Here is a 26,502-nt window from a genome sequence, read left to right as displayed (position 1 = left end):
TTATTTCTTTATATGACGATTTCTCTCCTTTTCTCTGGGGCGCGAGTTCTGGGACAGCCTGTATAATGAACTAGCTAAAAACTAAATAGAATGTTGAAGTTTGACAATTGTTGACCATTTTGCAAGGACTACTAAATTAACTATAAAAATTACGAAGTAACATCTCTTTTTTGTATTTTTTTTTCAAAAATTGTAAGAGACAGGTATAGGACGTGTTGATAAAAATCACAATATTGTTCTTTCGATTGCCGTTAAGAAAATAGGGTCTTCCCTTTGAAAAAACTGAGTTATAGTCGATTTTTGATAACTATTTCGAAAAAATCATACCAGTCTTGAATTTTGACAGTTTTTACTCTGAGAAGGTCAGAAGGAGAATTCAAAAATACAATAAAAATGTTTGGTTACTATTTAAAATTTTAAAGTTGACGCCAATTGCTCGTAGTTCCGGAAGCTCAGCCATTTTGAAAATAATTTAGTTGAACTCGGAATGGAACGTATACAAATTTTAATGTAGTTTTATTAGAAGTTAAAAAGTTTCTAATGTAGGCTACAAAGAGAATCACCCTGTATAGGTGCTTATGAGTAGTTGGGAACAAATATAAAAAAAATATATAAAAAATCACAAACGCCATTCAGTGTCATTTATTTGCATAATCACATTTTCCTTAAATAATAAGTTTGGGCAAACATCTTTGAATACATAGTGACAAGAAAAAAAACAAAAATAAAATCAGACATAAAAAAGCTCACAATCATAACACAAAATATAATCACTTTGAAAATAAGTTAAAAAACACCTATCTATATAAAAACCCATACATGAGCTACCTAACCTACCACACAGTACAGTACGTTCGAACTTCGTCTCGAATTAAATTCTCGACAACTGCTGCAGCAAATTCGCCGGCAGCATACTTTCGATTTTCTCATAGACATAATACACCGGCGTAGAGAGCCAATTCAGGACCGCTTTGGCCACAACCCCCATCGGCTCAGGATACTGATGCGTTAACAGCGTCAGAAGCGCCGTAAACGAACACAACCCCGCCGTAAAAATAATAAAAAACGGCAGCTCCTTCTTCGGATAAACGGAGACTTCGTGGAAGGTGGGCAACAACTCCCGATCGGCGCACTCCGTGCACGTGGGGTAGGGGTAGAAGAGGTGTCCGCGCTCCAGGGGGTAGGGCAGCATGCGGAAGGTGCCCTCCCACGTGCAGTGCAGCAGGTTGAGGGCGCCGTCCACCGCCTTCCAGTGCGCCAGGTGGAAGAACGTGTAGGCGATGGCCTCCGAGTCGCCGCGCTTCAGCACGTGCTCCGGGGGCAGGATGAGCGGCTTCATCTCCAGCAGGTATTTGGGCACGTGGGGGTTGAACTCCACGGCGCGGTGGATGGCCTCCACGGCGGCCATTTCGGCCGTGTTCAGGCCCCGCTTGCTGGCGATGTCCGGGGAGAACTTGTCGGCGACTAGACGGGCTTTGAGGAGGGCGGCCGTGTAGCAGATGGTGGCGGATTTTGGCAAGGAGATGTCGTCGTATTTTGCCAACACGGCCTGAACGTCGGCGTATGCCTGCATTTCGAGCAATGCTTCGATGAGGTTTTCGTGAATGTTTAAAACGTTCATTATTGGGGGGACTTCTTTGGTTAAATCGCGGAACATTTTTACAGCTTCTTTGAGCTTCCCGAGGCGGCGGGCACACATTGCCAACCTGCATCAGACGGGACAATATTTTACAATTCTTAAAAAATTGCAACTTTTACTTTGAAAAAACACGAAAATTATAGTAATATTAAAGTATAAGTGGATATTGAGGTTTTTAAAACATACACGATTTTTCGAGCACTCCGGCTACGCCGTCATGCTCAAAATAGAGCAACTGTTTTAAAGACCAGTTATCCAGTTATTTATTTATTGGTACACTTTTTAATCATAAAAATACTGATAGTAGAATTACAAAAATTGAAAATAATGTAATGTGAGATCAGTATACCTTAGTTGTCATGGAATTGATTGTCATAATAAAAAATCATTAAAAAGTTGCCATTTATCTTCACATTTCTTGGGTTATTGATGTTGTCATAAAAATTAAAAAAAAAACGCGTTTTTGAAATCTGGAATTATACTCGCAGATGCGTGTTTTAAATAAGCAAAATAGATTACCAGTAAAAACAATCTGCTTATCCATGACTTTAGTTAAAATATCAAAATGTTTTGCTTAATAATGAGAAAAGTCTTTGAGAAGTAACTGAACATCTGTAATACTTACGAGCTTTAGTCCAGTGGTCTTGTAGTCATTACAAAGGGAGATATGCAGCGATTTGCACTTCCCGCGCATATTGCAGTAACTTTAAATTGCAATAACTTGGTGAATATTAGAGATATCAAAATGATTCATGCACCAAAAACTTATTTGAACTATTGGCATCAGTTCATGTCGCTTATGTAGGGATCTATCGTTTAAAATAAAAAAAATTTTCGCATCTCGAAAATTACACTACACAAATATAACGTTACAAGAAATCTGTAATTTTCTTACTTTTCTTTTGTAAAATCTAAAGCTTGTTTATATACGTTAGAATCTATATATACAGGGGAACCTAGTGTAAAAAAATGAATTTTCTAGCTTTATTCAGACGATGTAAACACAAAATTTGCGCAATTTTAGTTTTTAAAAAATTTTCAGAAAACCGTCTTTTTCATAATGAAGGCAATTCCAAATCAAAAAGCGACCTACAGATTCGAATTCAGCAGGAAATTCTACATAAGAATCAGTTTTCAGTAGTCGTGTGCAATCGAGTCAGGACGGCCATGTTGAATTTGGGAGCTTGCGCTCGGACTAATGACAAACAATCAAAAAAGTTTGGTGTTCTGAGACGAGTTTTTGAATCATTTATCACCGAGAAAATTAGACAACAAGATGTCAAAATGTTTTAGACAAATGAAATTTAAAAAATATCGTTTTTTCTTGAGATTTTTGAAACATCTTTGATGTAGAACTCACTGTGGCGCGCATGTCAAAGTCACGAAAATATAAAACACAAATCAAGATAAACCCTACACTTGAAACAAGTTTGAATGCAGAAAAAGTGAGTAAAAAGTTTATTCAAAGATTTGACAGAGATGACAGTACTCAGAAAGTACAATTAGTATTATTTGTATTTGGCCAAAGCCATACATAGGATTCCCTGAGACTATAGACCGAAGTCCCCCAGCCCTCTCAAGAGCATTTTCATAATTTTTAATAAGATATTATTCTTGAAAATTTTTCCAGTAACAAACTCAACAAAGCTATCTTGAATGCTTTTCTCATCTTTGGGAGTATACTGCATATTATTTTCACGCTTTTCTGAATACATTCTCGATCAAATTAGCTTTTACACTTTGATGCGATAAATTTATTTTTGATGAAATCACTCTGTAATAACGAAGCGAAATTTTCATTGGGTGTCGTCTGAAAAAAGTTATAAAATGATCCCCTCAGTCTTGAGACAAAAAGATTCTGTAAAAGAAATAATTATTGCTTTATATATCATTAACTAAAAGCTGCCAAAATAACAAATAATCAGTTATTACATGTTTTAGCTCAAAAATTAATTAATCTAAGCTTTCGCAAACTGAAGAACGAACAAAAATGCATTTGTTTTGTAAAAATTAGAAGCACTGTGTATTTTGAATCCACCTTAAACCCCATCTGCGTGAGTTCGGAAATACTATACCGGGTGCTCAAAAATCGGCGCACCAACTCAACGGAGTGTGGTAGAGAATTGCTTACACATAAAGGTAAAAATAGTAAAAAATTCTTTGTATTAAAGTTATTGATAAATAACGTATTTTAAATAAATGATATGTGGCAACGTTGCCTAACAGTCGTGATCACAATAGAATTTGATGAACAATAAAAATAAATTATTTTTGAAACGGTTTCCTAGGAAATAGTTCCCAGCGTTGCCACATCTACAAACTGTGATTTTTTGATGAATTTAATTTTTTTTAAATTAAAAAAACTGCTAAGATCTGATAGTAAACTTAAAAATAATTATTCATCGTTTTGTTAGGGAACAATTACTTAGTGCGAAACATGAAAACATTAAAAAATAATAAAAATTGAGAAACTTAGCAAAATAAGTTTGTTGTTCCAGATTTTTAAAATATAACATTAGGAATTTTTTCAAGATTTTTCCCGTGATCTACATTTGCTTCTCAACAACGTACCACTGAGTTGGTGCGCCAGTTTTTGAGCATATTCATAAAAACCACTTCCTAGTGTAAATTCTTTATACTTGGCCCGTGTAAGTCGGTCTTTAAATGAGCACCAATGTTTCTAGTAATTTATAGTGAGAAATTTGTCAGAATTGACAGTGTCTACAAAAATAGGTTAGAAGCTCTGAAAGTTTTTAAAACTTGTTAATTATTCACTTAAATCAAACTTGTGAAGTTGTGAAATTGGTTCAAAATCAGGGTATCAAGACTAATACTTCGTTTTAATAAAAAAAAATAACCGGTTCATTTCAATTCTTTACTGTACTTGTGTCTGTTGTCAAATTTTGAACGCGAATTAGTACTGCCAATCGGTACACTAAAAACACTATTGGCAGGGCGTACCAACCTAACAACTCTACAGCTGGTTGTTATCCATGTGAAAATATAATAAAGTACTTTCGGTTCACTTTCATCAAAACCATTATGGTGGAATTGACTAACCTGTTACCATGACAACTCATATAAAAGTTAATGCCAAAAGTACCCAATTTCCACCACAATGGTTTTTATGAAAGTGAACCGAATGTAGTTATTTTTCATATGATGAAAGTAAATAATAAATAAATAGGTCGGTGCTGAAATACCAATTTTTTACAATTAAACTGTTTTTTTTGTATGTGATTACTATTTCATTAGTCAAATCAAACATATTTAAACATACAGGGTGAGTCAATAGGGGGTTATTTCTGACATGTCTTAAGATACAAACAAAAATACTAATTGCACTTATGACTTGGATGCTTCATTTAATTTTTTAAAACATTAATTAAATCAAAAATTAAATTGTTTAATTTTTTTATTTTTAAATAATAATAGCCTATAATAAAATTTTAGCAAAACTGTCAAGACAAACTTGACAATACCCAGAACAATGTAACTGTGGATTTATTTATTTTTTTATTATAAAAGATACACATTTGAAACAAAGACATTATAGAGACACTTTTTTACAAAGAATTTAATAATGTTATCAGCGTTTTTTTAATCATTCTTTTAGCTGTAATAAGGTAGAGTTATATTTTTTTAAATAGGAATCATAGTTGGCTATGAGATTTTAGAAAAGCTTTTTTTTTCTGAACTAAAAACAATATAAATACAGTTTAATATTTTTATATACTTTTGATCAAAATTATATTTAAAATATGTGAAAGTAGTTGGCCATGGAAACATTATTTCACATCAAAGGTGTGAATAATCTAGAAATTTTGTGAACGGTTATTAAAGTAATAAATGTAAAATTATTAAAATAAGCTATGTTAAAGTTATTTTCAATTGAACTAATATACGATCGTCGCAGATTTTAATTACGTAAAAAATGTGCACAAAATTGAAAATGATGTCACTACCATTTGATGACACTTTTTCATGATTTAGTGAAGTGCAATGGAGGTGACGTTGATAATGTTATGTATTTTTTACCGCAGATGGGATTTGATTTTAGTGTTTGGATTTACATTTTTTATAAAATAAAATTTTATAGACAAGCAATCATACAACTAATAAGATTTTTCTTGTTCCGACATTTCATGTTTAATTAGCAAAAGGAATGGCAATGTAAGCCTACCATTTTCATAATAATTTATTATGCTGTTTTTGAATTAATTAGTGTTTAAAAAATCATTACACTACAAATACTTGTTACAATATATTTTTCATAGCTTTATTTGATATTCCAAAAATTTTTCATGGCCTACTATAAAGAAAAATCAAAATGTTGTTTTTTTTCTATAATTAAAAAATAATGTATTACACAAATAGACAGATCTAATCAGAAAAAAATAAGCTTTTCAAAAATATCACAGCCGCCTATGATTCCTATTTAAAAAATACAACTTTATGTTATCACAGTTAAACGAATAGTTGAAAAAAATCGCTGATAACATTATTAAATTTTCTGTAAAAAAGTGTCTTTGTTTCAAATGTGTATCTTTTATAATCAGGAAGATATGTTTTTTTAAGATTTCGCTAAAATGTCAACTTTTGTTTATAAGTCGAAAACAAAAGACAATAGCAAAATGCAGTTTTGACCAAAATTATTTTCTCAAAAAACGGACCTGAAAATGTGTCACTCGTTTTTCTCTAAACCGCTTAGTTTCGGAGATCCCCTATTCGGACATCCAAAATGCCTCACCCTGTACATACGCATTTGAAATTATAATGTACCATTTAATAATTAATTAAATAAATTATAATAAAAAACTGACCTTCTTTTTATATAAATTAAGACGTTGGTGTCCCGCCGGTGCTGCGCTTCCATCAGGCTCCCTTGGTGTTGCAGGGCTTGTGACTTTCTATAGTTCGTTTCTGCCACTTTGAGGGCCTGTTTTAGAATTTTCTCGGCTTCAGTTATCGTCGTTGCCTCTTCTTCCGCCAACAAAATATAAGCGGGGGCACACTCAGGGCTCTTCTCCAAAGCACTGTGTGCAGCTTTAATCCTCACCATGGGGTTCCTCTCCCGCCAGGCAGTTTGCATAATCTCATACTCAGATTTACCCGCATCCGCCTCACACGTAAAAAACGTCTGGTGGTCCTGAGCCGACAAATTCATATCATAATAAGTCAAAGGCTCCTTATTAGTAGCCCAGTAGAATCTTTGGTATTCGGCTCCCCTGTACAAATTCAGCGGATTTCTCCACACCTTACACTCAGGAACGCTACTTTGCGAACTAGTCGAATTACTCGAACTTCCGTTTTCGCTGCTGTCGACGCCACTGATCCAGGGGCTGATGTGGTTGAGGGAAATTTGTTCGATGAAACTCGTGCCGTACTTGCGGAAATACCACCATTCGAAAATGAGGATCAAGCCGGAGATTAGGGACGAAGTGCCGGTTAAAGCGACGTAAAATTTTGGCGTGAGGGTGCTCAGGAACATTGTAGAGTCCCACATGTTTGAGGTTATGTCGGACAAAAACTGATTTGCGACACGAGTTTTTAGAACATTACTCTGATTTGGGGCGTTAAGGCGGTGCGGTTCACGCGGTCATTAACGCTTTGGTGCTATTTTTGGTGGAAGTACCAGAATTTTGGTTCACTTAAAGTGTTTATGACATTTGGTGACGTTAAACGGTTGACATTTTCAAAACACGAGGTGGGCAGGGCTGGACTCAAAATTTTGAAGACCTGTTTCGAATTGTTTCGACATTTGTTGGGGTGGAGTAAGACAAGAGTGTTTATTTATTCAATATATAATTGATTGTTTGTTATTTGCAGAATCTTGATCCATTGTGAGAGGTGTTATGTAAATGTGAATGAAAAATAAGACAAAAGTTTTGGTCTTTAATACTTCATCTCAAGTTTTATTTTTTCTTTGCTACATGTTTCAGTACACAGTTAACAATTCTTACGATTTAATTAACAAAATTAAACTAACATTTTGTCCAAATAACTGCATCTTTGCCTCACTAGCTATTTTCTATAATACCCCCCACAAACAACAGAAATCAACATCCCTAAATTTGGAACCAAGAATACATAAACAAATCCCTACAATTGTTTTATACAAAATACAGGGTGCTCAAAAACTGGCGCACCAACTCCGTGGTACGTTATTGAGAAGCAAGTGCAGGTTACGGGAAAAATGTTGAAAAAATTCCTAAAATCATATTTTAAGAAATCTGGAGCTACAAACTTATTGTGTTAACTTCTTAAGTTTTCATTATTTTTTTATGTTTTTATGTTTCATACCAGGTAATCGTTCCGTAACAAAACGATGAATAATTATTTTTAAATTTACTTTCAGACTTTAACAGTTTTTTTAATTTAAAAAAAAATAAAATTCATCCAAAAAGTCACAGTGTGTAGATGTGCCAACACTGGGAATTGTTTCCTAGGAAACCGTTTCAAAAATGATTTATTTTTATTGTTGCTCAAATTCTATTGCGATCACGACGTTAGACAACGTTGCCACATATCATTTATCTAAAATCCGTTATTTATCAATAACTTTAATACAAAGAATTTTTTTACTATTTTTACCTTTATATGTAACCAGTTCTCTACCACACACCATTGAGTTGGTGCGCCAGTTTTTGAGCACGCTGTATATATAAATTTAACAACAAAATTTAATTAATTAATACCATGCGTTTTTTTTAAATTTTGATCTAGTTATCCTTGACATTTACCTCAGCAGTTAAATGTATTGCGTAAATAACTTAAGCATCGCTTTATCTGTCAATATGTCTAAAATGTTCACCAAAGAACAAAAAAATCTTATATCCGTAATGGACACCGGGTTAAAGTAATTGTCATGAATAACTAGATCAAAATTTTAGAAAATCGCATGATAAAAAAAGAAAGGTTAAAAGTTAGAAATTTATTACATTCTCAACTTAAAACCTAACTGAACAACAACAAAAATACATTAGTCTACGCTTTATTGGATAACTGTCTAAAGTTGTTGCTAATACATTTAGTTCCATATCTGGTGGCGAACTGACAGTGACATAAAAGACTCTTGAAATGCACCCTTTTGGTTCATGGGCGTGCACTTTTCTTTTCTAAAATTTACATAGTTGTCATTTTAACATTAATAAATTTTAATGGCGAACATACATAGAAATATTACTATTATTATTATTAATAATTTGTTTATTATATTTTATTTAACGTATCTTAAAATGTTTTAAAGACTAACAGTGGGTTTGAAGGACATTTTATTCCGATGCTTATGGGCAATTTTTTTTTTCAATAGTAAATATATGTTTAATGCCAAAATTGGGTCATTTTTGACAATGGCAGTTTGCCGAATGATTTAGAATAAGCTCTAAATAGAAAAATCAACAAAAAGTTAATTTTTTTAATACCAACAATAATTCATGTAAAAAGCTCTTTAATAATAAGCCTTTGAATCACTCCTAACTTATAATAGTTATTTATTTAACGAGTTTAAGTGTAAATCGGACGCTTTACTTCATTTGTGGATTTTTAAACGTCGAATGATAACGAGGTGAAATGAATGAACCGATTTACACAAAAACGAGTTGAATACAACATTTTACTCTTTGAATTAGACTCAACAAGGCTTAAAATTGCTTTAAATCTGTAAAAAATAATCAGACGTTTCATATTGAGAAATATCAGTTGTCAAAACTTCCTTACAGAGTAAATTTTGACAGTGTCGAAGAATAAATTGAATAATAAGAAGAATAAAATAAGATTAAATCATCAGAATAACTATGAATATTTAATTTTATAAAAAGTTTTAATTTTATTCCTTCTTATAGCTTTTAAAATAATTTAATACATTTTAGAGGAGTATATAGCGTGTTGTATTGTTATATTTTTAAAGTTATTGTTCTGTTAGTTAGTGTTTATACATTATTTGACGTTATTATTGTTAACTTGATTTATAGACTTACAGACAATTTCAATTTCACAAAAAAGCGAATAGATAAGAAAGGTAAACTCAAAACTGATGGAAGTAAACTTATTAATTTACAATAAACATAACAAATTTCTTGTGGACCAGATGGTAAGTGGCCGAAAACATGTAAGAAAGAAAGAATAAAACTTGAGAGGAAGAATCAAAACGTTTCTGTTATTTTTCATTTATATTTGTTATTGATTCCAATCATAACTTTTTGGAGCAAGTTACAAGCCGGTACGGCCCTGTGTATTTGTGTTAAAGCGTCAGCAGTACCAACCCAACCATGCAACTAACTTACCGCACAATTTAATAGTTTTTTGGCCCACATTTGGCCAAATTGTGGGCGTAGTTGTCCCTACATCCCCTATAATTAGCGAGGGTTAGAATATTGGGCCATTTTGGGTCCTAAAACCCCATTTTTCGCATCCAGTGCTCCCACCCGTACCACCTTAACTCCCCCAAAGTCACCTCCAAAAATGTAATCACCTTCGAAAATTTAAAAACTGTTCAACCCAACGAGATGTGAATACGTTTAAGACTTCAAGTGCACCCAACCCCACGATGTCGCGCCAACTGAACGGTTCCGTCACCCCCGAGAAGAGGTTAGGTCAAAACTCGATCGTGCAGCCCCTTTTGACCGACTTGTACCAAATCACGATGGCTTACGCCTACTGGAAGTCGGGAAAAATTCAAGACCACGCCGTTTTCGACCTCTTCTTCCGCAAAAACCCCTTCCAAGGTGAATTCACCATTTTTGCAGGCCTGGAAGAATGCGTCAAATTCCTCGATAAATTCTCGTATTCGAAGAGCGACATCGACTACATTCGACAAATTCTTCCCCCCACTGTTGAGGAAGAGTTCTACAAGTATTTGGGCACTTTGGACGCTCGAGGAGTGTCTTTTTACGCCGTGAAAGAAGGCAGTGTTGTCTTCCCCCGGATTCCGCTGCTCCGGGTCGAGGGCCCCCTTATTGTTGTACAACTTCTCGAAACAACTCTACTGAATCTTGTGAATTATGCCAGTTTGATCGCAACAAACGCGTCGCGCTACAGAATGGCTTCAAACAAGCTGAAGTTGTATGAGTTCGGGTTGAGGCGGGCCCAAGGGCCCGATGGGGCCCTTTCTGCCTCCAAGTACTCCTACATTGGGGGCTTTGACGGTACTAGTAATGTACTGGCAGGGAAATTGTTTAATATCCCGGTGAAAGGCACTCATGCCCATGCTTACGTCACTTCCTTCAATAATCTAAGTGAGCTGGTGATCAAGACATTAGAACCGAAAACAGGTGGCAAGCCTGTCGATTTCGTTGCGTTGGCAATAAAATGGCGCGAGAGTATAGTTTCGGTTTTCAACGTCATGTTGTCGGAAGTTAACGATGGCGAATTCGCCGCTTTTATCTCTTTCGCCATTTCGTTCCCTAATGGTTATTTAGCACTAGTTGACACTTACGATGTAAAAAAGAGCGGTTTGGTGAATTTTAGTGCAGTCGCGTTGGCTTTGCTTGATTTGGGTTATGAACCAATCGGGATTCGACTAGATAGTGGCGACTTGGCCTACTTATCTGTCGTTGCTAGAAATCTTTTTATTAAAATAAGCGAGCAATTCAAACGCCCACAATTCGCCAATTTAATGATAATGGCGTCCAATGACATAAACGAGGAGACTATTCTAAGTTTAAACGAGCAAGGTCACGAGATCAACGCCTTTGGTATCGGCACCCATTTGGTGACTTGTCAGAAGCAACCAGCGCTGGGTGGTGTGTACAAGATGGTGGAAATCAACGGCCATGCCAGGATTAAGCTCAGTCATGATGTGGGTAAAGTTACCATTCCGGGCCGGAAGGACGTCTATAGACTGTATGGAGAGAACGGGAATGCGCTCATTGATCTTCTGCAGAAATCGTCAGAGGCGCCGCCCAAAGTTGGCGAAAAGGTGTTGTGTCGGCACCCGTTTGAGGAGTCGAAACGGGCGTTTGTTACGCCGTCGAAAGTCGAGAAGTTGCTGGTGTTGTATTGGCAGAACGGGAAGATTTGTCAGCCGTTGCCCAATATGCAGGAAATTAAGGAACGGGTTGTGGATAGTTTGAGGATTTTGAGGGCGGATATTCGGCGAACGCTAAATCCGACGCCGTATAAAGTCGCTGTTAGTGATGATTTGTATCGGTATTTGCATGATTTGTGGTTGGAGAATGCACCCATCGGGGAGTTGGCTTAAGGAGGGCCTTGGCCAAGTTTTAGTATTTTATATAACATTCTGTATTTTGCTTATTTTTTCATGTTATACTGTTTATAATAGATTATAATATAAAGGTTTATCTTGTGTGGATTTCTTTTGATAATGCTCCTTTCTTACAGTACAAATAATAGGATTAAGTGACGTATTGTTATGAATTCATTTTCTTCGTAAAAAAAATATTACGTGCATTGTCAGAATTTTCAGAAAATTTAACTGTTTTGGTAGGTAATTTGATTTTCCAGAAATATGTTTTAATTTATAACAGAACAAAAAAACTTAACACTACACCGGGGTTTGAGATAATAAACCTAAACCCACATATTACTTAATTTAAAGAAAACCTACTACAAACATGAAAAGTAATGCGTTTTTGGATTACTAGAATTATTTTAAAGTATTTTTAATAAGCTGACCCTATAACTAAGTTTAGCCATTTACGAAATATTTACTTTCGGTTCACTTTCATAAAAACTATTGTGGTGGAATTGACTATCCTGTTACCATGACAACTCATATAAAAATTAATGCCAAGAGTACCCCATTTTCTACCACAATGGTTTTTATGAAAGTGAATCGAATGTAGGGTTTTAATTTTTTTTTTTTGATTTGCACCTTCCAGTTCAAAAATCGATAACTCTGCCATTTTAAAAAAAAATACAAATTTTCTTTAGCTTATTTGAAAGAGGAAGCCTAAATCTAACCTTTGGTGTTTTCAAATTTTCGAAAAAATAATAACAAACCCCGAACGTTTAAAGTTAAGTTTTCAGAACTTAAAGCACCCTTAACTCAATTTTTTCAAATAAAATGTCACAAGTTTTATTTCATTAAATCGTAGAGAATTTAATGCTATATTGAACTGTATTAGCATTTTCTATATAATTATATTTAATAGTTTTCAAGTTACAATAACTTTTTGGTTAGATTGAAGAACTCATTAGCCTTAGGCCTTTTCTCATAGATTGCCATGGAAACGAGAGAAAAAAATATATGAGAAATTAAAATTTTTTGAACCAACATTTAATGAATTTATTTTGTTGGACGGACAACACAATTGTGAACAGAGTTTTTCGTTTATTTAATCAGAAATGTTTTTATGGCAAACTATGCAAAAATAGCTGCGGTCAGTAAGAAATTTCCTACAATGTCAAAAAAAAAACAATATAACTTGAAAATTATCACAGATAGTGTTAGGTTAGTTGTAAATAGACCATTCAACCTTATAACTGTTTATTGACTAATATCCCGGAGCATTGAGGGTGCGTCCAGGCCCCTTCTGCGACATAACCTAACTAACTCACTCTGCCAAAAAACCCCCCTCCAACTCCCGTGTCGCCCACGTGAGAGTTGCCAACCTAACATCCCCCCTTTTAAATACAAAACTAAGCTAAATATGAAACTAACTACCTGAGGTATCAAAATATACATATTTCAATAACAATAATAATCTTGGTATCTTTTGGGTCTTCTGATTGGTCTTTTCTTTGGTTCCTCTGATTCGTCTGGTTGTTCTGGGTCATGTTCGGGTTCATTATTTCTGTCTGGTAAGGGCTGAAGATGTCTTCGATTTCGTCTGACGCAACCGCCGTCAGTCTCGATCAAATATGACCTTGGTTCTTCACATCTGCGTTGTACTTCTCCCTCCTTTTGCATATTTATGATCCATACGCGATCACCTTCTTTTAGATTTTTCTCTTCTTTTGTTACTCGGTGTCGTTTGTCGTAGTTGGACTTCTGTTCTGCTTGATTGTTGATTAACGTTTGTCTGACAGTGTCATGGTCGATAGTTGCAGGTTTTAACCCTGAAGGTAACCTTGGCAGTCTGTCTCGAAGGTTTCTGCCAAAGAGCAGTTGGGCAGGTGACAATCCACATTTAGTAGGTGTATTGCGGTAGGTAAGAAGTGCAAGATATGGATCTTCATTTTTCCTCAATATCGTTTTGAGCAGCTTCACAGCACTTTCGGCTTGTCCATTTGACTGTTGGTAATGGGGACTACTGGTAATTAACTTAAATCCATATTTTCTGCTGAAAGTTCTGTATTCGTGACAATCAAATTGTTTGCCATTGTCGGAGCGGACAACTTCGGGTATACCATGTCTAGCAAACATTTCTTTGAAGGTCTCGATAACAACTTTGGCTTTGGTGGTGCGAAGTTTTCTGATTTCAGGATACTTGGAATAATAGTCCTGTACCACTAAGTAAGTTGACTCATGATATTCTGCGAGGTCGGCACCAATTGTTTGCCACGGTCTAGATGGAACTTCGGATGGTAACATGGGATCTACCGTTGGTCTGCGTAGTTTGATGCAAATTTCACATTTCCCGACGACTTCTTTAAGCTCTCTTGTGATACCTGGCCACCACACAGTAGCTTTGGCCCGGTCCAAACATTTATTAATACCGAAGTGTCCGTCATGGAGCACATAGAGGCACTTCTTCTGAAGAGGACCAGGAATGACGACTCGGTCTTTGTAGCAAACAATGTCATGAGCGATGCTTAAGTCTTGTTGATGAGAGAAGAATTTACTGACTAACGGGTCGCTTTTGTGTTTCTGTGGCCAACCATTTTTGACGTATTCTTTGAGTTTGCTGTACGTTGGGTCCTTGTTTTGGTAAGACTTGATTTCTTCCGTTGAACAAATTTCTGTAACGACCTCACGCATCACGAAATTGATGTAGAGATTTTGAATGTCTTCTAGAAGTGGGTCTTGGTGTCGAATTCTGCCTTGGATTGGTGCTCTGGATAATGCATCGGGAACGAAAAACGTTTTACCTGGAACGTATTCTATAGTATAGTTAAATTTCAATAACCGCATGCGAAATCTTTGTAGCCTGTTGGATAGTTTGTTGAGCTCTTTGGTGGCCAAAATTACTGTTAACGGTTTATGGTCGGTATGAATTTCAAAATGAGCGCCCAGTAAGAAATTTTCGAGTCTTTCACACGCCCATGTAATGGCGAGAGCTTCCTTTTCAATTTGAGCATAGGCTTGCTCGCATGGTTCGAGGGTACGCGAACAAAAATAAGTAGGTTTCCAATTTCCGTCACTTTGTAACTGTTCTAAAACGGCACCTAAACCAAAAGACGATGCGTCTGCCGACACTCGCGATTTTTTGTCCGTGCTAAACTTGGCTAACACGCGCGATGATGCGATTTCACTTTTAAGTTTTTCAAAATCCGCTTGATGTTTATCTGTCCATACAAACTGTTTATCCTTGTGCAGTAGTTCACGTAATGATTGGGTTTTTTTCGAAGTATTAACGATAAATTTTGAGACATAGTTAACCATGCCGAGGAAAGTTCTAACTTCGGTTACCGACGATGGCGCGGGATAATTATTAATGGCTTCAACGCTTTTGGGATCGGCTTGAACACCATTTTCGGATATTAAGTATCCTAAATATAAGGTCTTGTTCGTTTTAAATTCACATTTGGATTTGTTTAAAGTCAAGCCGTGATCCGATAAGAGTGTTAACACTTTGTTCACGTTTGTGTCATGGTCAGCTTCGTTGCGGCCTGTGATGAGGATGTCATCAGCATGAACATGGACGTGTTCCATTTTTAATTTGCCGATTACGCCGCTGATGGTTTTTTGGAAAACTTCTGGTGCTGAGGTGATCCCAAATGGAATGCGTTTGTAGACATACCTGCCAAATGGTGTGAGAAAACAGGTATATTTGCGCGATTGCGGTGAAAGTTTAAGCTGCCAAAAGCCACTGGAAAAGTCTAACTTGGTAAACCACTTCGCGTCTTTCAGTTTCGAAATTGTCTCATCGACCGACGGTAATTGGTACAGTTCGCGATTAACGCACTTGTTTAGCTCGGTGTAGTCTGAACACACGCGAATTTTTCCGTTCTTTTTCGCTGCAATAACCATAGGTGCACACCACTCAGTAGGTTCATTAATGGCTTCTATAACGTCTTCGCGAATCATCTTGTCCAGCTCCTTTTTTACTACATCCATCATGGGGAGTGGAATTCTTCTAGGCGTGTTTAAGGTCCAAGGTTGTGCGTCTGATTTTACTTCAATTGTGTACTCAAAATTCTTAAGAGTTCCCAAGCCTTTGAACACCTCTGGATATTTCACCATCATCTTATGTTGGAATTTTTCATCAGCTTTTCTGCTAGTTACATGTCTAATAACACTGTCACTCGCAACGAGTTCTTTGCCAGTCCATTTGATCATGTCTAGTTTTTGTAAGGCTGGTCTTCCCAGTAAGTTATCTGGTGTATCAACGACGAAACATCTAACATTTTCTATCTTATTTTCCCATTTAAGAGGAACTACTATCTCTCCCTTTATTTCCAATTTTCTCTGGTTTCCTTTTCCGGGTCCCAACAGTGTTGTTTTTGTTCTTTGTAACTTTACTTTCCCCTGAAGTTTATCTTTGAATTCTTTGCTAGATATTATGGTTTCATCGGCTCCGGTATCTATTTTGAATACAATGTTTGTATTAAAAATTTCCGCTACCGCTTCCCAAGGTTTGTCCAACTTTACTCGATTAATATTGATAATCTCCCTACAATCATAGCTCGAATCATAGCTATCATCAGTATCATCTGATATTGAGGTTTCAGATTCCACTGCGTTTACGTTCTTTGTTTTACATCTGGATGCAAAATGGCCTTTAAAGTTACATTTATGGCACGTTTGTCCATTGGCTGGGCATTCCATCCTGTTGTGTGTGTTCGAATTTCCACACCTTATACAACCTTTAAATTTATGTTCACTTTGTTGCTTTCCATCTTTGCTCCTGCGCTGTTTTCCTTCATATTTCACGGATTTATGGTTAAATTTCTTGGCTTTGTCTCTAGCTACTCTGTTTACCGTTTCCTCTCTCACTCTTAGTTCTCTGTTTTCGGTTCTAATCCTCTCCACTTGAGTTATTTTGTCAATTGCTGTTTTAAGTGTCAATTTGTCATTCATTTGTAGATTTTCCGACAATTTTTCATCACGAATTCCAACAACTAATCGATCTCTTATGAGTTCCTCCTCCAAATCTCTGTAATTGCATGTTTTGGCCAAGCTTATGACGTCAGCGATGTACGTTTGGGCGTCCTCACCTTCCCTTTGGTCACGTCTGTTAAACTTAGCTCGTGCGTAGATTGTATTAGGAGTGTCTTTGAACTCGTTATCAAAGAATTCTTTCAGCGCTTTGTAACTAGGAAAATCGGTTTCCTGTTTCTGCTTAGCCTCCATAAACTTTGTAACTTTCGCCCCCATATGCAACAATAAACTATTAATTTGCTCTGCTTGTGTGCTTTTGTCTAGTTTTGTTGCTGTTCTAAAACGTTCATAATGTGTAATCCACACTTGCCAATCTTCTTTTTCGAATGAAAATTTCTCCGGAATCGGAATGGAGTTGCTGAAGACGATGCTACTCGTTGGAGCCTGCTTTGACGGTGTGTCACTCGCCTGAACCCGGGCCTGTGCTTGTGCCATGAGATCCGCATATTTTTGCTCCAACTCGGCCACTTGTGCCTGAAGTGCATCCATCGTGATAGTTGTGGTGGTTTTTACACTCACAATTTGTAACACGAGCGGGATTCGGATTTTAAAACACTGACACCATGTTAGGTTAGTTGTAAATAGACCATTCAACCTTATAACTGTTTATTGACTAATATCCCGGAGCATTGAGGGTGCGTCCAGGCCCCTTCTGCGACATAACCTAACTAACTCACTCTGCCAAAAAACCCCCCTCCAACTCCCGTGTCGCCCACGTGAGAGTTGCCAACCTAACAGATAGGTATAGGGAATGCTAATACAGATCCATGAAGAAAAAAATTCTCCTCTATCTAGTAAATAAAAAATTGGGACATTTCATTTGAAAAAATTAAGTTATGGGTACTTGAAGTAGTCCAAATTTAATCTTAAAAATATTGGGTTTGGTAACTTTTTTCCAATTGTGAAAACACTGGAGAACAAATACAGACTTTTTCTTCTAATTCTCCAAATACGATCTCGAAATCTCTAAAACTAAGGAGCTACCGATTTTTTAATTGACCGTGGCGAATTCAAAATTTTTCAAAAAATCTTAAATATCTCGAAACTGGTTGAACTTAGGTACTTAGGTAAAACTTTCTTAAAATAACTCAACTAATCCAAAAACGCAGTGAAAAACATGACTTTATTTAAAATAAGAAAGTTGATAGTGACTTCCGGTATAACCGAAAGTGCCGTTATTTTGAAAATATTTTTATTGAAAAAACGAAATAAACTTTTGATTTAATGCAAAAACACTGACCATATCAATGTTACAATAGTGTATTAAGTCTTCAGACTAAAATAAGAAATTTTATAGCGACTTACGGTATAACCGGAAGTGGCGTCATCTTGATAATATTTTCATTGAGAAAAATTCAACGGATTATGGCTGAGTACCAACTTTCAAATAAATATCTTTATTAAAACTTTCAATACTTTAATGTGGAGTTAAGATGTAACATGCTGTATAATATTAACAATTTTTTACTTAGTTTTTACTATTTTTTACCTAGCAAATATCATTTTCATCTAGAGTTCATTGTTTTCACCAAGCGTTTACAATTTACTTAGCGTTTAATTTTTTCCATTTTAATTTTATCATTTGGTACCGATTTTGTATCTACTAGTAAAAAATTGTCATTCGTAAAAAATAGCTCAAAATGGAGATGATATATTAGAATATACAGACTGAACCAAAAGTGACACATAAAGTTCATATCTTTGTTATTAATTATTACTTATTAGTAATTTTTCAAAAAAAAAAATCGAATTGATCGATTTTATTTTTTTTATGTAAAACTTTGTAATCATAATATTTATGATGTCATTCTTATTGACCAACATTTTTGTTCACAGTTTTAGATAGTAGATTCTCTCTGGTAATAAGGAAAAAAATATGAACAATTAAACATAATAATGGGCTTCAAATTTTTGTTCTTGACTTATTTTATAAGCAACACGTGTTTTTTTTATAATTTTATATGAAACTAAAAATAAAAATATCAACAAAAAAATATTACCCTTTATAAAATAAAACTCTTTGTGTAATACTCTCAATAATTCTTATATTTTTTTTATGTTATTTTGCCCTTTATATGATTTTTTTTTGCTTAATTTTAGTATACTTTCCAGAAAGATGAAAATGTGTACTTTCTACCAACAATATTGAAAAATTTTAATTGCCATTTAAATAATTTAAAATGACGTCATTACTCAAAAATCGTTTATTAATAAATGCTATTATGGTGTCGAAATGAAGTACTTAAAAAATAAACTAGACCTGTTTGAGGATTTTTAAAACAATGGCTCATACTCATAACAAACTATAGAAATACCAGCGTCGCATTTTCTTTAAAAGTTAGTTTTTATAAATTATTTATGCACTTCGAAAAGTTAATAGCACAGTTAATAGCTAATGTAATTATAGTTATTTATAGTTTCAATGAGAGATCTAATCACTAATAACTACATTTTTATCAACCTTATTTAAAAAATAATTCGGTAAAATGCAACGTTGGTGTTTTTTTATTTTGGAAACAGCTAATAGGAACATTTAACTGAAACAATTGTATTTATTAGTATTATTACACAATGGCATATAAAAAATTAACAAAATTTTTTCTTTTTTTTGGATGCGACCTATCAGCAGGATCACAATTTAAAAAAGTGAGCGCCAAACCACAGATTAAAGATTACTATAGATTTGCCACTTTTTTCCGCGCACTGTGGAGTGGACATGCATATTAATGAATGAAGTTAGCATTGAATGATATTGTCACATTTGCTGCAACGATAAAAATATTTTTATGGCTGAAACAATAAAGGTTTTTTCAAAATAAGAAACAGTGTCGTTATTTAGCTCCTTTCTAATGGTTTTTGATATAACAATCATTTTTTATTAAAAACATAAAATCAACAATACGCTAACTTCACACCAACCCCACTTAAAAATATTGGAGGGAAATTTAAGCGCGAAATGGCAAGAACCGCCAATTTTTCCGTCAATTTCTATCCAGACTTCCGAGGTGTCGCATGTGATTGTCTTGTGTGATTCTTGAAAGGCGTTAGAGGTAATAATTACCTTTTATTTTATTTAACCGTAGATTATATTAACCACCGCTGTAGTTATTAACAACGTATTTACATAGATTATTTAGTTAATATTTATATTCATATAAATTTATATCCATTTACCAATTTAATATAGTAGATTTATTAGTTTGCATGGTAAAGTAGTAATTAGCACTTAATTCAAGCAAGCGTGCGACAGATTCCTGCCACTACAATTCAGCAAAGTAGCCAGTCCTCAGCAATTTGAAGAGCAGGAAAGCACAAGGAAGGCGATTCACAAGGGAATTCAAACAACACGCTCTGGTACTTTGCAAGCCCCAGAGCGTATCGGGTCATGGTTAAAAAGTATCACTTTCCTTCAGTCAGAACTCTGAAGAGAATGACTGAAAATTTGCAATATAGTCCGGGTTTTAATGATTTTCTTTTCAGGAGGATGCAGCTGAGACTGAATGCATTATCACAATGGACGACGTCTCGCTCAAGACACACTTGTTCTACGACTAGAAGCGTTACGAGATCATCGGATTCCACGACATTGAGAAAGGCAAAGAATTCAAACCAGCAGAAAACGCGTTAGTTTTGATAGCACGAGGAATTGAAGAAAATGCCATTCGCATTTTTCTTCGTCAATTCGACTTGCAAAGCCCAGGATTTGCAGTCGATCCTTCACCAGTGCATTACGAGAATGTTAATGTAGGTTTCAGTGTTAAGGCCGTCGTGTCTGACATGGGATCCAATTTTATTCAACTTTCTTGTGATTCGGGTATCACGACTAAACATACTTATTTTCAGGTGCAAGAAAAAACCATCAGCTACTTCTTTGACACCCCACACCTTTTGAAATGCATGAGGAATCTTCTCGTGCAGAACACCGTCCACTTTGATGGGAAAGAAGCATCATGGAAGTTCGTCGAGCAGTTGTTCAACTTGGAGAAGAACAAGGAACTCAGGATGGCACCAAAGTTGAGTGAAGCTCACATTCACCCAACAAATTTCCAGAAGATGAAGGTGAAGTACGCGGCACAAGTTCTTAGTTCTACAGCTTCGTCTGGTTTGTACAAAACGAAAAAAAAATTATTAATACTAGTGTTAACATTATATCGGGTGTGTCAAAAAGGTCGGATAAACTTTTCAGCATAGTTGGAGAGTAGTTCAGAGAATACAAATTTGAAGGTTTTTTTTTGTGCAGACATAGTGTAGCCAGTAATTCTTTAAAAATTAATGACAAAGGCGGCAACACTGTGCTATATTACCTCAATAGCGATAGTCGAAATCAGCATCAGGTACAAATGTTTCCTTGGGAACCGGAATAGATAGATGTTTTTACAACAATTAGGGAAAACTAATTTAGGAACAAAGCAATTTAATAAACAGTAAAATTAAAAACAAAAAATGTATTTTATAATAAATGTTGAAATGTTCTGCCATTTGCTAATAAGCAGGCTTCGGCACGTCTTTGAACAGAATTTGTGGTACGTTCTAACATGTCTGGAGTAACTGAGTTAAAGGCTACAAAAACTCTTTCTTGCAAAGTGGCTAGATTTTCCGGCACTGGTGGAGTAAATACAATGTCTTTGATATGTCCCCATAAAAAATCAACAGGATTTAAGTCTGGAGACCTAATTTTCGTTAAGCCATCTTCGAACTGGTACCGCGTAATGAGGACCAGCATACCGTCCATTTGTAGCCAAAACTTTCTTCTGATGCCAGAGGCACATCATCCAATAAATGATTTTCTAAATCATATTGCAAAAAATTTAAAAACTCATCACCTCCTAGCCGATTTGACAAAATATGAGGACCTATTAATTGGTTTCCTATTATTCCAGCCCATACATTTAACGAAAATCTGTGCTGATGTCCCGTTTCAAAATTCAAAAATGGATTATTTATTGCGTAATAATGGTGATTGTGCCTATTAAAAATTCCGTTGTTGGTAAATAAAGATTCATACGTCTATAAAATTTTTCTTTAAAAGTCCACATCTTTATCAAGTATCTATTGAGTAAAAGCCATTCTCCGTTCGTAATGTGCTGGCAATAAAGACTGGACTTTTGTATAATGATATGGATGTAGGATTTCATCTCGCGTCACCCTATTAACTGTTTTAAACGGAATGTTAACAGTCTACCACCTTGACGACAACTGATGCTTGGATTTTTGGCAACCGCATCAATAATCGCTTCCTCTGTCTCAACAGTTCTTCTTACGCGAGGCCTTTTGATGATGAACAAAAAGTTTAACACTTTGCCAAAAATCTAGCCAAAAAGTATTCAAAGTTGTTTCCATAGAAATATTACAATGTTGTCATATGCTACTGCACATTTGAAGCACTTTTGTACACTAACTTTAATTTGATTAAAACCAAACTATTTCTTTAGATATAAGACAAATTTTCAATAAACTGCTTTTATGACAATGTAAACCATATAACTAATACCATACGTAAGTGGTCTAACAAAGGAATTTTTAGTTTCAAATTGTTTTTCTGTAACTGTTAAAAAGGCCATATACCATTAAAAAAATAATACCAATTTTTTAAATATTTTTTTCGGGGTCTATGAACAGTACTTAACAGGTGCAAAAAAGTTTATCCTACTTTTTTGACACACTCGATAGACCTTCCAACGTACAGCAGGGTGATTTGAAAATGTCATGCCAATAAACCCCGGCTTAGGGATCGGTAGGTACTCAGACCGCAACCATCTGTGGCAATAAATCATTTTGTCGTGAACTTCAAACACGAAATAATTTTACTTTTCAACTGCTTAAAATTTGTTTTGACTTTATAATGATTTTAGTAATTGAAGTCACCGCTATTTTTAATTCCAATTTCAGTTGCCATTTAATTCGCATTGTGAAACAAAATTAATTTTGAATTTTAAATTTGATTGCCTCTAAAGGCATATTTGAGAATAGTGCAAATAAATGATAAATTAATTAATTACAATCAAACATCTGATTAACTGATCACGTTATCAAATTGAAGCCAGCTGATTCATTTTTAAGTTTTATTTAAACTAGTATTGGGAAAATCCAAGGGTTGCACCCTGTTGTGCTTTTATTACTCATTTCCTGAACCAAAGTATTAAAAGAAAGGATGGGTCCAGGTTATAAACTATGTGTTCTTATTTGCATATTTTTGCCGGAAATTCCATTATCAAATAGATCTTTAAGGGCACTCAAATTTTTATTTGAGATCAATTTTATCTTACAATAAGAATGAAATAAGACCTTCATGAGATCACCTTCTTAGAGCTGGTTTACAGAAAATTTTATTTCAATCAAATTTTAATTCAGAATTAAATCTTAATTTCACTTTTTGTAAACCGGCCCTTGGTTTTATATGCTTGCTGTTATTTGTTTAAATTTTTTATTCTATATGGGTGTGGGAAGGTTTACAGAACGGTTCAATCGTAATTAAATTTTAATTCGCAGTTAACTTGACGTTTGTCAGTACAAAAAAGGCAACTTAATTCGAATTAGCTTTATTCTGAATTAAATTTAAATTTCGCTTTCTTTAAACCGACCCTACGGGCCGGTATACGTAGAGAAGGCAGAATTAAAATCAGATTAATTCAATTTGACTACGTGATCAGTTAATCAGATGCTCGATTGTAATTAATTAATTTATAATTTATTTGCACTATTCTCAAATATGCCTTTAGTGGCAATCAAATTTAAATTCGAGATTAATTTTGTTTCACAAAGCGAATTAAATGACAATTATTAAGTGGAACAAAAATAATTAGTGGTGACTTTAAGGGCCGGTTTAATGAACGTTTAAAAAACCTGATATGGGCAGGTTTAATTCGAGGTTAACTTGACGTTTGGCAGTACAAAAAATGGCAACTAAATTCGAATTAGCTTTATCCTGAATTAAATTTTAATTCATTGTTAAGTTAATTCGCGACTAAAAAATGAATCAGATGGCTTCAATTTGATAACGTGATCAGTTAATCAGATGTTTGATTGTAATTAATTAATTTACCATTTATTTGCACTATTCTCAAATATGCTTTTAGAGGCAATCAAATTTAAAATTCAAAATTAATTTTGTTTTACAATTCGAATGAAATGGCAATTGAAATTGGAATTAAAAATAGCGGTGACTTCAATTACTAAAATCATTATAAAGTCAAATCAAATTTTAAGCAGTTGAAAAGTAAAATTATTTCGTGTTTCGAAGTTCACGACAAAATGATTTTTTGCCACAGATGGTTGCGGTCGGAGTACCTACCGATCCCTCAGCCGGGGTTTATTGGCATGACATTTTCAAATTACCCTGCTGTACATGGTTTGCAGAGAGATCTCCACTTTGGTTACGGGAACAGCGGAGTTCATTGAAAAGATAGATCATCTTTTCGACATTTTGAACTCCAGCATCCAAGCCTCGAAAAATCTTTACCGACGACCTACAAAGGGACCCCACAGCAGGACGCATTTCTACATGAAATGACACAGTTTTTCAAAAAAATTCGTGCCTCTTCAGACACGAAAACAGGTAAGAGAGAAATCACGAATACAATAATAAGCATTAATAAATGTTCCCAGGTCACAATTAAATCAACAATGGACCTCTAGGGAGAATTGAAAAAAGAAGGATGCCAGAATTTGAAGACAAGAAGAATCAACCAGGACTGTTTGGAAAATTTCTTCGGAAAAATTCGTCAGCAAGGAGGCAATTCAGTAAATCCAACGTCAATTCAGTTTTTTCGTTCATTCAAGAAACTGTGTTGCGTGGATTTATGACACATTCAACTGCACCGAGAGTGTGGACGTCTTGCTGATGAACAACCTCCCAGAGAACATCAAAATTTCAACAGAAGAGGAAGAAAGAACAGTCCCACGTCAAACAGGATCTCTCAAGGTAACTTATATAAAAAAAATAGGTTTTATGAAATTTTATTGGGCTATTATTTCTCGGCCGAAAATAAAAATCACACAAGTTATTCCAATCTACAGGTTTTTCCAGATTTACGAGTGTTTGAGTTAAAAATAAATGATGCAGCATACTTAATAAATGTACAGTCGGTTCACTTTCATAAAAACCATTGTGGTGCAAATTAACTTTTATATAAATTGTCATGGTAACAGGTTAGTCATTTGTACCACAACTGTCGCCAGAAGCTAAAACTTGGTTATTACCATAAAAGTTTTGTGATTTCTTCTATATACAATGTATTATTGTCCTTTTTTTTCTGTCATACGAATATATATTTGTACCACAATGGTTTTCATGAAAGTAAACCAAAAGTATAAATTATAGGTCACAAACACAGATTTTCGGGGAAACGATCTTCCAAAGAAAAACGTCGTTTACTACATCAGTGGGTACCTGGCCAGGAAGTGTTTGGGCAAATACACATATACCCAACCTGCAAAGAGTACGCCATAACGATGGATGAACTTGACGCTTCTACACTTTTCACGCACTTCAAAGGACAACACACAGAAAAATCCGGTGGCACAGGTGGGGCAATTCACTTGAAGCGGACCACTCAAATAAATGCGACAACCTGAAATTCGGTTATAATTGTTCTCTTAAAAAGTGTGAATGTAAATACGTAATGATTTGTTTGTGAGCGATTTATTTAAAAAGTTATTGACTTCTAAAAATTGACCAAATATTAAGCATAACGTTTTTGTAAATTGTTTTTCTAATTATACAATATATAACAAAATATTTAAAATGGTGTTTTATACACAAAATTCACTGTTCTTTGTAACTCTAAAATCAAATTTGAAATTTGAAATTTTTTCGTATTGAAAACCGAAAGTGAAGTTTCAAATCCAAATTTTAGTAACATGGACCATTTTTTTAAATTTGTTTTTATTTTAAAAAATAGCTTAAAGTAAATAGAGTTTACACTACAAGTCGCAAAATGGGAGTTTTATTCGTTTAGGAGATATAATACTTAATGTACTCAAAAACGCGTAATTTCTTGCGTAAACCGGCCGATCACGTACATTAAGTACTGTATTTCCTATAGGAATAGAGATCCCATTTTGCGACTAATAATGTAAATCCTAGATTATAAGCAATTTTTTGAAATAAAAAAAAATGAAAAAAAAAATGGTTCAAGTTACTAAAATTCGGATTTGAAACTTCACTTTCGGTTTTCTACACGAAAAAAATTCCAAATTCCAAATCTGATTTCAGAATCAAAAAGCACAGAGAATTTTCTAGATATATAAAGCACTATTTTAATTATTCTGGTATGCATCAGTTTTTTTGAATAAAAGCTTCCAAAAACTGTCTCATATTTCGTCAAATTTTTAGAAGTCAATATCTTCACAAATAAGTGTCATACAAAAAATCATTATGTATTTACAATTATGCTTTCTAGGAGAACAATTATCCCGAATATAACCGAATTTCAAGATACTTTTGGAAAACTTTTAATGCATGTAAAGTCAACACGTATTACTGGTTGCCTGTACTTACCAATTTTGCACATCATCTTAAGAAGTAGATAATGAATAATTTTCAAAACTGATATCAAAAAACATAGAATCAAAAATTCGTATTTTACAAACAAACACACTTGTCAATGTCGCCAATCGGAGCCACCCATTGGTAAAA

General features: G+C 34.7%; 3 protein-coding genes and 2 long non-coding RNA genes across 5 annotated transcripts; 2 read left to right on the top strand and 3 right to left on the bottom strand.

Annotated features, from left to right (window-relative positions):
- Positions 1–626: 626 nt before the first annotated feature.
- LOC661136 (uncharacterized protein) lies at positions 627–7,344 on the bottom strand. The gene is made up of 2 exons (XM_967317.4): positions 6,463–7,344; positions 627–1,706 (listed from the first exon to the last, which is right to left on the bottom strand). Exons 1-2 carry the CDS (start codon positions 7,143–7,145, stop codon positions 872–874), a joined length of 1,518 nt encoding a protein of 505 aa, XP_972410.1. The 5' UTR covers positions 7,146–7,344; the 3' UTR covers positions 627–871.
- Positions 7,345–9,854: 2,510 nt separating this feature from the next.
- On the top strand, positions 9,855–11,947 carry LOC661192 (nicotinate phosphoribosyltransferase). Its single transcript, XM_967368.5, has one exon. The coding sequence runs from the start codon at positions 10,188–10,190 to the stop codon at positions 11,838–11,840; it is 1,653 nt and encodes a 550-aa protein (XP_972461.1). The 5' UTR covers positions 9,855–10,187; the 3' UTR covers positions 11,841–11,947.
- A 1,342-nt stretch (positions 11,948–13,289) lies between these two features.
- Positions 13,290–17,354, bottom strand: LOC135266750 (uncharacterized protein K02A2.6-like). Its single transcript, XM_064358001.1, has one exon. It carries the CDS (start codon positions 17,352–17,354, stop codon positions 13,290–13,292), a length of 4,065 nt encoding a protein of 1,354 aa, XP_064214071.1.
- Positions 17,355–24,094: 6,740 nt separating this feature from the next.
- LOC135266813 (uncharacterized) lies at positions 24,095–25,320 on the top strand. The gene is made up of 3 exons (XR_010334986.1): positions 24,095–24,420; positions 24,471–24,786; positions 25,186–25,320. It is a non-coding gene; the product is annotated as an uncharacterized LOC135266813 (long non-coding RNA).
- LOC135266812 (uncharacterized) lies at positions 24,806–26,487 on the bottom strand. Its single transcript, XR_010334985.1, has 2 exons — positions 26,365–26,487; positions 24,806–25,435 (listed from the first exon to the last, which is right to left on the bottom strand). It is a non-coding gene; the product is annotated as an uncharacterized LOC135266812 (long non-coding RNA).
- Between the last annotated feature and the right edge of the window lie 15 nt (positions 26,488–26,502).

This window comes from Tribolium castaneum, chromosome 7 (assembly GCF_031307605.1).
Source record: "Tribolium castaneum strain GA2 chromosome 7, icTriCast1.1, whole genome shotgun sequence".
Taxonomy (NCBI): domain Eukaryota; kingdom Metazoa; phylum Arthropoda; class Insecta; order Coleoptera; family Tenebrionidae; genus Tribolium; species Tribolium castaneum.
Note: the sequence above shows the minus strand (reverse complement) of the source record. Positions and strands in the feature narration are given on the sequence as shown.